Source organism: Chroicocephalus ridibundus, chromosome 2, assembly GCF_963924245.1.
Source record: "Chroicocephalus ridibundus chromosome 2, bChrRid1.1, whole genome shotgun sequence".
In the NCBI taxonomy this organism is placed as follows: domain Eukaryota; kingdom Metazoa; phylum Chordata; class Aves; order Charadriiformes; family Laridae; genus Chroicocephalus; species Chroicocephalus ridibundus.
In genome coordinates, this window is record NC_086285.1 from 98,307,397 (window position 1) to 98,321,634 (window position 14,238).

At 37.0% G+C, this 14,238-nt stretch overlaps 1 protein-coding gene across 3 annotated transcripts in view; it reads right to left on the minus strand.

Annotated features, from left to right (window-relative positions):
- PTPN3 (protein tyrosine phosphatase non-receptor type 3) overlaps positions 1 to 14,238 on the minus strand; it is a 138,150-nt gene that overhangs the window by 13,493 nt on the left and 110,419 nt on the right. For all 3 annotated transcript variants that reach the window (XM_063326278.1, XM_063326277.1, XM_063326279.1), the window contains 4 exons: positions 13,515 to 13,605; positions 13,189 to 13,250; positions 12,181 to 12,327; positions 8,812 to 8,940 (listed from right to left, as the gene is read on the minus strand). In XM_063326278.1, coding sequence (XP_063182348.1) covers positions 8,812 to 8,940; positions 12,181 to 12,327; positions 13,189 to 13,250; positions 13,515 to 13,605 — 429 coding nt within the window. The remainder of the gene's footprint in view (positions 1 to 8,811; positions 8,941 to 12,180; positions 12,328 to 13,188; positions 13,251 to 13,514; positions 13,606 to 14,238) is intronic.

The window sequence follows — 14,238 nt, forward strand, 5'->3', positions numbered from 1 at the left end:
TTGACATCCTATTGGAACAAAACTCTCCTTTATCACTTTACTGCAGCCCAGAAGGCCAACCCTATCCTGGGCTGCACCAAAAGCAGCGTGGCCAGCAGGTCGAGGGAGGTGATTCTGCCCCTCTACTCTGCTCTGGCGAGACCCCACCTGGAGTTCTGCGTCCAGCTCTGGAGTCCCCAACACAAGAAGGACGTGGACCCGTTGGAGCAGGTCCTGAGAAGGGTCACAAGAATTATCAGGGGGCTGGAGCACCTCTCCTATGAGGAAAGGCTGAGAGAGTTGGGATTATTCAGCCTGGAGAAGAGAAGGCTCCGGGGAGACCTTATAGTGGCCTTGCAGTACTTGAAGGGGGCTTATAAAAAGATGTCCCTTATAAAAAAGGGACAAACATTTTAGCAGGGCCTGTTGTGATAGGATGAGGGGTAATGGTTTTAAACTAATTAGATTTAGACTAGATATCAGGAAGAAATTTTTTTTACAATGAGGGTGATGAAACACTGGAACAGGTTGCCCAGAGAGGTGGTAGATGCCCCATCCCTGGAGACATTCAAGGTCGGGTTGGAAGGGGTTCTGAGCAACCTGATCTAGTTGAAGATGTCCCTGCTCATTGCAGGGAGGGTTGGAATAGATGACCTTTAAAGGTCCCTTCCAACCTAAACTATTCTATGATCACTGTATTGGTCCATAAAAGCTGGCCTCTCCCTAGTGGTTAACACAAGAATGTTTTCATGATGCCAGTGAGTATAAAAGTGTTTTTTTCCTTTTCACTTAAGTGCACAACAACTGAAGTATATGACCTGTTTTAAATGCCTTCAACTGCTTGCTTTCCTCTTCCGCTTGAGGAAGTGGTTCCACTCCCGGGGAACAGGCTAGTAAGATACAAAAGACAGAATGACTACTGCCTGTGTACCAATTAGAGTCCTAGGAAATGCATTTATTCCAGTCAAAGTAATTGCAGAAATTTACAATTGCCACCAAGGACATGCAGGTAAACAACACAGCTCACACTTTGCTTCTTTAAGGTAGAGCCTGAGCAATCACAATTAAAAGGTCTACCATAAGACCCAAGTGGACAACGTAACATTAGTGACCAAGCTTGCTGTAACACAAATTGCATTGGGATCTATCATCCAGGTCATCAAAATAACCCACAATGACCAGTATCTCTGCAAGAAAAAGCATGGCCTTTTTCTACTCAGTGTTGTTGCCATTAATGTAGTTGAGCTTGATCAAATAATTACACTTTAATTTTTTCTGAAATGTTGCAGACTGAAAAAATATAAAAACATGACAAAAAAAAATCATTAAAATGCCCTCTTCTGCAAATCTGCGCATGCTTAATCAAAACCTCTTCAAAAGATAAATGAGACAATGCAGCAATCACATGTAACAGTTTGAGCTGATTCTCTTAAATCAGAGACATTTGAATTACAGCATTCAGGTGAAACAAAGACTTGATTCATTCCAAAATTACCCAAAAGCAAGTGAGTATCCAGTCACTTTCCATATGCTTCAAGAATTTCAAGGCATACATCATGGAAAAGTGCCAGTGGCACACCTGAGAACCACTAACATTGATCTGTAACACCAAAAGCCATTTTAAAAGCTCAGAAAAGAGGAAAGAGTTAACTTTTATTTATCAGTAATTTAGACTCAATTATAGTGCGTTGCTTTTTTTTTTTAAATAGTTCATAGTCATTAAGCACAACAACCAGGTCACATAAGACTTAATTGGAGTAAAAATACACTGTAGGAGCATGCACTTAGTCCTCATGGATGTTTCTTTTGGTGTGATCATCTTCATTTTCTGTTACAGGCCCTATTTGTCCCTAGAGACCAACATAGCTGTTTGTTAATTATTCCAGGTATGCCTCAAGCTTCAGTATAGTTTTCTAGTTATTTGTGTTTTGATATAATCAGTTTTGATTCTTTTGGTTTGGCTGAGATGATTTAAATTGTTAAAACTTGACAACTGCATCACTTGCTTTTCAAAATGCACAAGTATTTTAAAATACTTGATTTCTTATTAGTAAGATAAACCTGTTGTAAACAGTAGTTATATGAATATGTTAGAGCTATTTTTTCTAATTTTAATACTTTTATGTCTTACACAGAAGATACCAAATCACTACTCTGATAAAGTCCAGATTTTTTTAAAGCTTTCTTTAGTGTTGGTGTTGTGTTGGTTTGTGGGTTGTTGGGGTTTTTTTTGTTGTTGTTTTTGTTTTGTTTGTTTTTTAAATACAAAACTCTTCAAGTCTTTATACTCATAATGAAAGTCAGCTTTTAAATTCAGAAAATGTCAGCTAAATACCTCCACACATGGAAATAACTTGCATTGAAAGACCATCACGGTTACTAAAATCTAGCACTCATACATTTAAAAAGTGCTAGATTCATAGTTATTGGTCCCATAGTTAGCCTCACTGTACATATCCTATTAACAATACTTAAACACACCATTTTTGCCACACCCTGATTCTTTGTACAAACCTGGTAATGAAAAATAAGTGGTAGCTTCTCACTATGCTCAAGCTGCTGTCCAAACTGTTATTCTCTGCGAGTCAGCATAAATCCTTTCCACAACTTTGTATTTTTTTGCACAGAGGTTTTCAATGCCAGTCATTATTGTAGCATCTTAATGACAGATAAATTGAGAATTTATCTTTATAAAAATCTGGCTGTATTAGTTCTCTTTTATAAGTCTAAACTTACAGAAAGTGAGACAGCAAGAGTTGTTCATGGCCTGGATGCTATTTTTGCCTAACTTGATATTATACACCTTGTTGTTCCTAAAATATTTACTATTTTTTGCACTCACAGAGTGATTTCAATTGAATTTATGGATTTGGCATTTCCAAAAATCAGCTTAAAATGCAGGATTCAAAAAAAAAAAAAAAGGTCCAAACAACTTACAGACTCCAGTGACACTTCTGGATTATGTAATTTTCCCAATTTACCATTGGCCATTTGGCCAACATTTATCTGTTTCACAGCATTGACCTACATTTACTTAGCAAGCAGCTGCAAAGGCCTAAGACATCATATCTGTCACAAGGAATTTGCTACTGTCCTTCTGACAATGGTTATTGTTGCTGCAAAGGTGTCATCAAAAAAAATAAAAAATATGTACTTGTACCTACCCCTCCAGTGCAAATTTAAGACATCTTACTGCAAAAGCAACTTCATTTTTGCTCAAAACCACAAAGACACATGATCTTTTCTAATAAGTCTGCCATTCGGACTGCAACTCTTGACAAAGTATAGGGCTGTTGGAGGTAACACTTCAAATAGGTGCTGTAACACTTGCAAAACAATCTCCTTGTCAAGACCTTCAGCCACAAAAATATCCATTCTTCATTTTTCTGAAGCTTTCAGCCTTGTTTATTATAATTTATCATTCTCCTAAAATGACTCTCCCTGATTAATAAAACAATCGAGTGTTCTTCAGAAAAAGAACATATACAGCTTAGAATAATAATACTCATATAGAAAGAAGGAAAGGTAGGCTTGAAAAGTCAGCCTCATTTTGACTTCTCTTAAAATCCAAACAATTGATTTTACATTCCGCCTTTTCAGTTAATGTCCTTTTTGGTCTAGGTTATAATATAATCTTCAATTAAAAAAAAAATTCACCCTGTAGGACTACACTAACCTTGAAATGGTCCTATTATCTTCTCAGAAGGAAAAGGTATGCTCTACACATAAGCGTACCTTGAAAACAGACTCAGTGATCAGAGTTAAAGCTTAGTTTCTTAAGAGTAGATACTTTGACAGTGGCATTTGGCACTTCCTTGGACCACTGGTCCCACCTCATTATGCTTCTGTACACCCTTGCCATAACACTTTTAATCCACTTTTGTTCTTCAGCTCTTTACTATTCAAACCCAATTCATTGTCTTCTACCACGAGTGTTCGACAGAATGGAACATGTTCAGTGCAGATACTTTTCACAGAAACCTTTAAAATACTTCTGTAGTGCGACAGGTTTGTTCAAGACATTTATCAGATGGTCAAATTTATATTGATTTCTTTGGAAAGAGAAAACACAAGGTCTTGTTTAATGTGCAGAAGCAAAAGTGGAACAATCTAAGAACCTTTAACTTGAGCAAACTCAACATTTCCGCCCACAAACTGTTGTATAACATGTATCTGTCAATCTTCAAATGGCATGGAAAGCCTCAGCCCAAACAATTAAAACGTGTAACAATTAGAGAGATTATATTTTCAGCTGTTTATAGCAGAAAGTGCTGGCAGTATAGTCATTTACATTGCTGCCTTTGTTTCATCTAATATCAATTTAACGCAGTCACTACAGGGCCTACATGCCAGTCATTCCTAAACAGAAAGACACCAGACATTCTTCATCTTGCAATTTTACCTCTCTTCAATAAACAGCAAACCCTTTCTTAGCAAAATAGATTTATGCTTAATTTTCAATTTGTTTGAATTGCTGCATCCATTTATTTTCTTTTTCCTTCCATCATTCCTTCCATCACTGTGATAGCCATGGGAAGTGGTAGCTTTAAAATGAAAAAGAAGCTTCTCTCCCCAAATCTCTCTATTTGCATTGCCATTGTCTACACAATCACACTAAACAGTCCACATGGTGACACAAGGAATTGTCCTAATTACCTTGACCTGGGTTGTTTCAAAGGGGTAAGTGCTCTTTTGTAGTGATCACTCCTCATTCATTCTAGCAATGGTACAACTTGTCTTTAGAGGATGAAATGCAATCAATTTTAAAATATCTTTAATTTCTTTTTTTTTTGTTGTTTGAATTATTTATTTTAGTTAATAAAACAAATCAGGTGGGAGAATGACAGGGCACTTTGGAAACAACTAACAACGTGTGGCAACAACTAATATAAGATGTGGCAGAATAAAAAAAACCCTAAAACTTGCCAAATTACTGTTCTTCAAAGTTATGTGAATAATTAACTTCATGAGGTATCATCTCCACAGCCTCACTAAGTTCCACTGCTGGCTTCCAGTCACACTTAACTGATATCAAGGAAAAAGCTTTTGTAGAGTCAGGGGAAACTGGGGGCGAGGGGGGAAAGGTTCAAAATATAACTGGATGAAATTACAGAATCACAGAATTGTAGGGGTTAGAAGGGACCTCTGGAGATCATCTAGTCCAACCCCCCCGCCAAAGCAGGTGCACCTAGAGCAGGTTGGTCAGGAACGCATCCAAGCATGTTTTGAATGTCTCCAGAGAAGGAGACTCCATAAACTCTCCGTGCAGCCCATTCCAGTGCTCTGGCACCCTCAAAGTAAAGAAGTTTTTCCTCATGTTCAGATGGAACTTTCTGTGTTCCAGCTTGTGTCTGTTGCTCCTTGTCCTGTCATCGGGCAGCACTGACAAGAGCCTGACCCTATCATCTTGACACCTTTAGATATTTATAAGCATTGATAAGATCCCCTCTCAGTCTTCTCTTCTCCAGGCTAAAGAGACCCAGGTCTCTCAGCCTTTCCTCGTAAGAGAGGTGCTCCAGTCCCTTGATCATCTTTGTATCCCTCCACTGGACTCCCTCCAATAGTTCCCTGTCCTTCTTGAACTGGGGAGCCCAGAACTGGACACAGTACTCCAGGTGCGGCCTCACCAGGGCAGAGTAGAAGGGGAGGATGACCTCCCTCGACTCTCTGGCCAGGCTCTTTTTAATGCACCCCAGGAGACCATTGGCCTTCTTGGCCACGAGGGCACATTGCTGGCCCATGGTCATCCTGTTGTCCACCAGGACTCGCAGGTCTCTTTCCGCAGAGCTGCTCTCCAGCAGGTCAGCCCCCAACCTGTACTGGTGCACGGGGTTATTCCTCCCTAGGTGAGATTTAATGTGCAATGATAAGTTGCAAGGCAATTATCTTAAAGGAAATTGAATGAAAGTTTGCTTCAGGCTTCCCATGCTATTTTTCCAATGATTAAAAAGAAACATTTATCTTGTTTTACAAAATAGCGTACTGTGTGATGAATTTTGCCCTCCCACTACACCATTTGTTTCCTTTGGTCTGTTTGTTTTGGTCCCCAAAGTGTTTTGTACCTTTTTTAAAAAAGTAAAAAAACCCAACAAAACAAACCCCGCCAAAAAACCCACAAAACCCCAACCTCAAACCCCCAAAGTTAGTGCTTTATTTGCCTTTCTTTCATTTTGCTACAGGATAGCTTTCAATCTTGTTCTTGAATAGAAAAGGCAGGAAATTAATCCATATTTCATTTCAGGAGAATTAGAAAGGTTACAAATATTTCACATTTGCAGTCATTTGCTGATCTTCAATTACAGGTAAAGAAGCACTGAGTTAAACTGCATCAGAAAAATCCTATAAAGTTTCGTGTTCCTTAACTCTTCTGAACATATATGAACAAAAGGCCAAGGGCATCATTTCATAAACTTCTCTTTTGAGCTCCTTTCCCCTAAAGGCAGATGTGAAATCTGTGCAACTTAATTCACAGAAAATTCTTTCACAAATATGCCTTTCCAACAGAAATCAAGTCTCTTGTGAGTTTGGAAGCTTTATCTATCTCACTATTAAAAGCTACTTGTCTTCAAAAAGACTAGTCCAATGATGCTCACGTTAGTTCAGGGAATAATAAAACCCTGGTTTGAATTCAGATGACTTTTTAATGTATTCTTCAAAGAATACAACAACATCATCTCTGAGAGCTAGTACATATAAAGTTTACTCAAACACAAGATGCCTCCAGAAGAATACATTTGGTCAGCTTTAAGAAAAGAGCTCAAATGGCATGGAAAACTAGGAGACACTTCAGTGTTTCCAGAGAGTTCTTTTGCTATGTTTTAACAAGCTACAAAGGTTTTTAATTTCCACCTGAAACACAAAATGCACACAGAGCTATCAATTATTGGGTTCATATATTTATGGTAGGGACAGCTGTATGGACAGCTGAGTGTTCTTCTGAGTGTAGCCAAATAAACACACCTTTAGTGAAAAAAAAAAAAACAAACCCACAACAAACAATCCCACCCCAACCCCAAAAGAAAAGACCCCCTCAAAACAACCTTGCCCTCATCGCAACAAACACATCCACCTAGGACTAGCTTTAGCATGCTTTTGTCTAACTCAGATGAAACCCATGCAAGCATATGCCTTCGCATTAGAAACGATGTTCTCAGCTGAGAGCTATCATGAGGCTACTTACACATTTGAAGATCCTTGTAACTTTCACATCTGTTAACATGTCTACAAAGGCACATTATATTCTCGCACAACTTTTCTCTCAAAAAGAATTAGCTTGTATTAAAAAAACCAAAACGCCACTCATTAGAATTTTGACTTATCACATGCTAGTAAATAGACACCTGAAGTGAAAACACATATTAAAGACAGTCACTGGTGCATTTACTCAAAACGATGAACTGGTTTGATAAATGCTAATCAAGAAAAAGAACAAGTATTTGAAAAGGGTAAACTAATATTTACATGAAGCATTAGCTAACCAAAGTTAATTGGCAATCAACTAATTTGAGTGACAGGAACTAAAAGTTTGCCTATGTATACTCTGCAGTATTGCTTTAATGAGGTTAATTTCTTCTGTTAATTTCTTCGAGTTTATCAGTTAGAGATTAATTAGCTGAAAAACAGAACAAAAAGTCATCCTGCTCTCTGACTGGATGGTTTCTCATAGCTAGAAACTGAAACACTGCAGTCCATCTTAACTGGAAGACCTTTAAGTATTGGCATCTCACATGTTTATGACTACAAAGGAAATCTTAATCACATTAAAACAAATTTGGATGCACTTTCAAGTGACAGGTTCGGTTACAATTTTATGAGACTAAAGGATTGGTCATCCTGCTGTAAGGATGTCAATTAAATGTTACATTTTAAAACAGATATTTCCTTTTTCTTACTACTAGCAATTCTAGTAACAGTAAAATCTATTTAACTATACAGAAGTTTAAAAGATTGACTAGTATTGAAGCTGTAAATAAGCATTTGGTCAGTACACAGTGATTTCTTACACATGTATCTTATGATAGCACAAACCCTTCATCTTTTTAGAAAATACTTGTGACTAGAATTTTGGAAAAGAGTTGAAGAGGGAAATGTATAGGAAATATAGGACAGCTTACAAACAAAATCCAAACTTCATCCCCTGTATTCAGGTTGTGAGAAGTCTAGATGTGATCTGAACACAGATTTCACTACACAAGCTGATATGCAAGAGTTATTCCATGTATTTAACTTTGCTTTGTAATCCTTCCATTAACATAAAGCATTAACAGCTAAGGAATGTAAGTACCTTACATAAATTGAGCATGTTTCAATTGAGATATATAAGTATTTTTTTTTCTTTTTTAAAGTCTGACTAAAGATGATGAAAAGGTGCTGGTGAGATCCTGCATCTTGTCTCCAAACAACACTACTACGACTCACTTTTTTTCTTAGCTGTTCTAACTGCATGTGCCATTAATCAAGTGCCCCATATTTCATCCTTGAAAGAGCAGTTACTTAGAAAAAACTCTCATTAAAAAAATCAAAATACTTGTGAAGAATCAGTGACTGCAAAACCGTTTACAGAAAACCACTAAACATCTTTGTGAAGCTTATTACAGTACCTGGTCAGCATAATGAATTACAGAACTTCAAAAAGGATGGTTTTGAAGAAGCTCTAAAGAAATTATACTATGCGATTCATATACTATATACATATTCTTTTTATTAAAATGTGTGTACATATATATATACACACTTGTATATTCACAGAGATGTACATGCTCAGACACAGAGTCTATATCTACCTGTCCATCCATGTTTGCTTGGGGATGATTAATGATAACGAGCATTTACCTCAACATTTGTAATGACCATTTCTCTAACAACATAAGCAATCGTACAATCTTCAGAGTGGCATCTGACACGAAAGCTGCCATATTCCATTACATCTGGTGGATCAGGCCAATACTGATGACATTTGGTCTGTAAAGAAAATGAAGCACACATCAAGACTGTATACAAGCACTTCTGTTTCCAGCCTCCCCTCCTATACTATCATTCAGGGAATTCAAGGAGTGGTATAAAATATATTTTGGTTTGTTGGTGAGGCATTTACATCCAAACTGGAAAATACGATGACAAAATAGGCTAATTATCTATAAACTTTTATTTTAGTCATTTATAATAAAAATTCAGGTAAATTGGATGCAAGATGCATTCTCTCTGGTACTTATCTGCTATTCCTAAAATGACTTCTCAAGGCATACGTAGGAGGAGAAACAGATGGATTTATTCCACCTTAAGAAAAGTGTAGGGGGTGAATTTATAATAACTTCAGCCACGTAATAGCAGGTTATAGCAAAGACAGAACCACACTCTTCTGGAAAACGAACAATGAAAGGACAAGATGTGACTGAAAAAAAAAGATGCAAAAAGGGAAATTCTTATTAGATGTTGGCAAAAAATTTCTGTGATGATGGTCAACGAAAGAAACAAGATGCCTTATGAGGCTGTGGAATCACCATCCATGGAAATAATCAAAACTTAACTGACATGACATTGTGCAACCTGTATGAAGTTCAAAGTTGCCCCGGCTTTGAGCAGAGAGGAGTGGACCAGATATCTCCACAAGTCCCTTCAAACCTGAGTTATTCTTAGATCTTGAAGCAAGATCATGCTGGAGTGCAAAAAGTAGTGTGAACTTTAGTTCATGTGAATGTCATTTGTCAAAGAGACATATATTTCTTTTCTATGCCAGATGCAAGACTGAGGACAGAAATCTTCTCTTAAATGACTAATTGTATCTAAATGCTAAAGTAATAAACAAAAGCCCAGAAACATTCTTATTGATGCAGGAAAGTATAATTTGCCCTCTGCCTCACACAGCTTTCATGCAAGGCCATAATGGCTTAACCTTCAAGTCTACCAACATGTGACATGCAAAGTCATACAGGTATGCGAATGCACCTGCTGTACATGCGATTTGGGGTACCCCAAAATACAAGTGAGAGCTGAAGTGCAATACAATATTAAAATTAAACCTATGAAATACCCTATCTTCTCTAAAAGAAAATAGATTTATTCTGCATACAACCATAAAGAACCATTTTCTCTCTTGTCTTCCACTGATGATAGTAAGAGCCCGATCTTCAGATCCCTACCACTCTATTGCTGAAATTATAGAGTCCTCCTTTTTCTGGTTCACCTTCTAAAGGCAGATAAGATAGGTACATCTAGACAGCATACATGTAACTTTTGTGGAAGTAATCCTAATGCCAATATCTATTCCTCAATTTAAAAGGTAAACTTAGAGCAGTGCTAATGACAGAAAGTTTACTACCTCATTTCCCACCTAACCGAAGGTGGAACATTGTGGAATAGACTGAAATTGGAAAAGCATTTCAGTGAGACACTGAAGAGAGCTCAAGTTTGCCCATCAACATAAAGGTTTAAATGTTTCATCCCAGTAATTAAATATTCTCATCTTCCACTCCTGCAACTCTAATCTTGTAAATAATTGCCATCATGTGACAAATATAAACCAAGTAGTTTCCAAGTACCATTCCACTGGACATATGAGAAAGGCATATTAAAGAAAAAGTCCAACTGCGCTATAAGAAAATCCATGGGATTCATAAAAAACAATCTTGACACAACTCCCCAGACACTGCACCGAAAACTTTACTTAATTATGTGTGACCACAACAGCTGAGCTACAGTTGTTCTCTTCACAGCCTATACATTTTAATAACAGTTACTAGCTCCAAAAGAAATCAAATTGATATTCTCATATTTATATTTCAGCTTTAGTTAATTTGGACTCTCTATCAACTTACGAACGTTGCCTGTGCCACCTATAACTTTTTTTGTCTATAACTTCTTTTTAAACTAATACAGAATGGCAAGAGCTGGAAATTTTGAAATGTCAAAATTTCTTAATTCTACCTTTCTTAGGGCTCAATTTTTAATGGCTTGAAATCCAAATTTTAACCATTATGCCTGAAATTTTTACTGTAGTAGCTTATCTGTAATACTTTCCCCTTTAAATTTAAGACAAAATAACTTATCGGAACTGTTCTAAAAAAGGAACATTACTGGGGAAAAAAAAAGTTTTTTATCATACAGTACAAATCTTAACACCATTGAAAACAGATATTCTAGAATGTAAAATCTCCAGGGTTTGGGAAAAGGTTTGACGTATGGCAATGAGGATCCTCTGCAAGAACACACATCTTTCTCTATCCCTGAAAATTCACCCACAAACTGGGCAAACACAAATCATCTCTGAAAGTAAACAAAACTTAGAAAAAGTGTCTGGTGTATTAAGGTACCAGCAGAATGGTCAGAAGGTAGTGACAAATCTACTTGAAGGCTCCAACTCACTGGGCAAAGTACAGACTAGTACTAACCTGCGTTTCTCCTCAATAGAAGGAAAAAAAAGCAGGAAGCTACGAAGAGAGCATTTTATGCTACACTGAAGGTATACAAGAGTCATCATCACCTCTACCTCTTAAAAGAAACTGTTCAGTTTTCAGTTTCTAAAACTTCAAAAACAATCCCTGTATGTACATTAAAAATCTAAAAACTTCATCTTTAAAACTACAAAGGATACATTTAATCAAAGAACAACAGAATACACCAGATACTGCTTTAATTTTCAGTGTATTATTATGAAATTAACGGAGTGCTAGAAGTTATTTAAACAGATTTAAAAGAATTATCAGAGCTATTCTAGGAAAGAACCTATGACATATATAAAAGTAAGTAGGTTAAATTCTGACCACCAGCATACTAAAACTAGAAAATACTGCAATGGCAGACTCTTGTTTGAAGCCAGACTGCAAGTTTTGCTCAACCTGCTCAATGCTTCCAGATGTCTGCTTAATCATCAGGAGAGCAAGTGCCACATGGAGCCCAACTCTCGGGGGCCGGGGCGGGGAGGGGGGGGGTGTGCGGAAATGACAGCACATAGTACCTGGCTGATCAGCAAAACAGAATCCATTTGAGTCATTTGTTTATCAGACAGCTGGTTTGTCTCAAAGAAGCATAACAAAAAAAGTTGCAGAGTATCTGTTCCTCTAAGCAATTCAGAAAGCCTGGCCTTCAGAGAAATGATTCAACAGAATAAGCTGGCCTATTTTAGGGTTATTTAATCATAACAACAGGAAAAAAGTTTAAAGGCACAGTACATTTCTTCAGCATACAAAGAACCTGAACACTTACCCGTCCTCGTTCAGTAAGAGTTGTTAGCATGATGATCAGTGACAACTTGTGATCCCAGACTACTTGCCAGAAGTGTGCACATGTGTGTGGAAGAGGACCCTGAGTAGCAATGTACCTGTTCACAATGCCCACAGAAGGAATTTCCATCTATAAAGAGAAAGAAAAATCCCATGTGAAGTTTGCTCTCACTACTGAAGTACTATTTTTCTTTAATTCAGCATTTCATTCAAACAGAGTTGAGGGAATATTAAGGCAGCAAGCTGAGTAATAAGACAATCAAGATCACAATTTATCATGTGAAAAATCTTTAAATGTTTAAATTAAATCAGATGTGTACTATAGATACTACAGTCCTTCATGCTGAACTAGGAAGAGATGATTAATAGTGAAAATGTACTTGAAAACTTGAAGCTGCAAAGCTTTCCAAATTTTCTTTAATATTTAGTAAGAAATAATGGCAAGGTATACCAAAAATACACCAGGAAAAGCTGATTATTGCCTGATGCTGGACACAGTAAGTTAATAGTTAATTCTGTGATTTAGGTGTTTAGCTTAAGTATCTGACGCAAACGTATATATACTTGTCCCTCTTCTCCCTGTCTCCCAGCCTACACATATGATTAGGGCAATCAGGGCCCTGCTTTATTTTCTGGACCCGACATAGCACAGTTGGTAGGCCGTAAGTGGTTCTAGAGGAACAAGGGCTTAGTTTTAAGCTACAGGAGACGACCTCAGCATTTGCAGTATATGGAAAGGTAAAAGAATTTTTACTGGTTAAAGAGCCTGCACATATCACAGTGTATACCACATGCTTGCATCTACTGTGTATCAAGACGGCCATTTGTTTCACAAGAGACACTTCATCTTTTACATTATGAATCTTCACATCTTTTATGCTTACAAATCCCAAAAATAAAAATCGAAACCGCCTTATTTCTTAAAAAGGCTAAATTTAGTCTGCTATTGTAATACAGAAAGTGGCCAAATGCAGGTTTCTGTATGACTTACATTCACGTAATTCGCATTAATGTAATCTTCATCTCCTTGCAATATTATCCTTGTGGCATCATCTGCACATAAAAAAAATGAAGAGGGAATCAAATTAGCAATTAAAGGGCGTACTTCCCTTCTATTAAGTCAAAAACCTGAGGAACTGCAGACACAAACAGCAGATAGAAACCAAAATAGATAACCATTTAGAAAATAAAACGAACAATTATATGACTTTGGGTATATAATGAAATCTTTAATCAAGAAGTTCAATACAACAGTTTTATAAGCTATCGTTTAGAGGATAAAGCAAAATTGGCAGAAAGTCTGTACTTAATACTCACATGGTAGAACATCTTTGTATCTGTTCTTGTCCATATTCTGAGGTACCTTTGCACATGTAACAGCCAATCCTGGTTTCTTTCTATAAAGTTGCTGCAAGACAGAATTAAAAATGGTAGGATTTTGAGGGATGTGATTATGCTATACACACACTAAGTAGATTCACATGAAAACACACAGACTGAAAAGAAAAATCGTAAGTTACTTTCTTTAATCTTTCTCCTAACCATCTGCAAAATTCACTTGAGAGATTTTTATATTTTTTAACATGACAAGAATTTCTATTACTACTAGCCCATCATCATCTCTAGAAGAATTTCTAGGAAAAAAGACAGCAAGTGTAAGAGTCATTGATACAAACTGTTTCCCTGCAAGGTTGCCTTTTCCTTATAAAACTGTGTGCCAGAAGGCAATCAGAGGTTGAAGGTGGAAGAAGTGAGCAATAAAAGACATCAGAAGAAAAAAAAAAGCTGCAGACCGATATTTTCTGGAATCAACTGTAATACAAAAGATTCAAACAAGCTTCTGTTCTCTGGACTAAAGCCGTCACATTCAACCCTGCAATTACCTGAAAAAACAAAGCTTCAATGCATCACAATCTCTTAACATGTGACTCTCCTTCTTTTGGGCTAACCCCTATCTTGCGAACTTTATCTTGAGTAAACGTAGGCATACAAGTATATAACCAAAACCAAATTTTAAGGTCAAAATGCATTACATGCATTG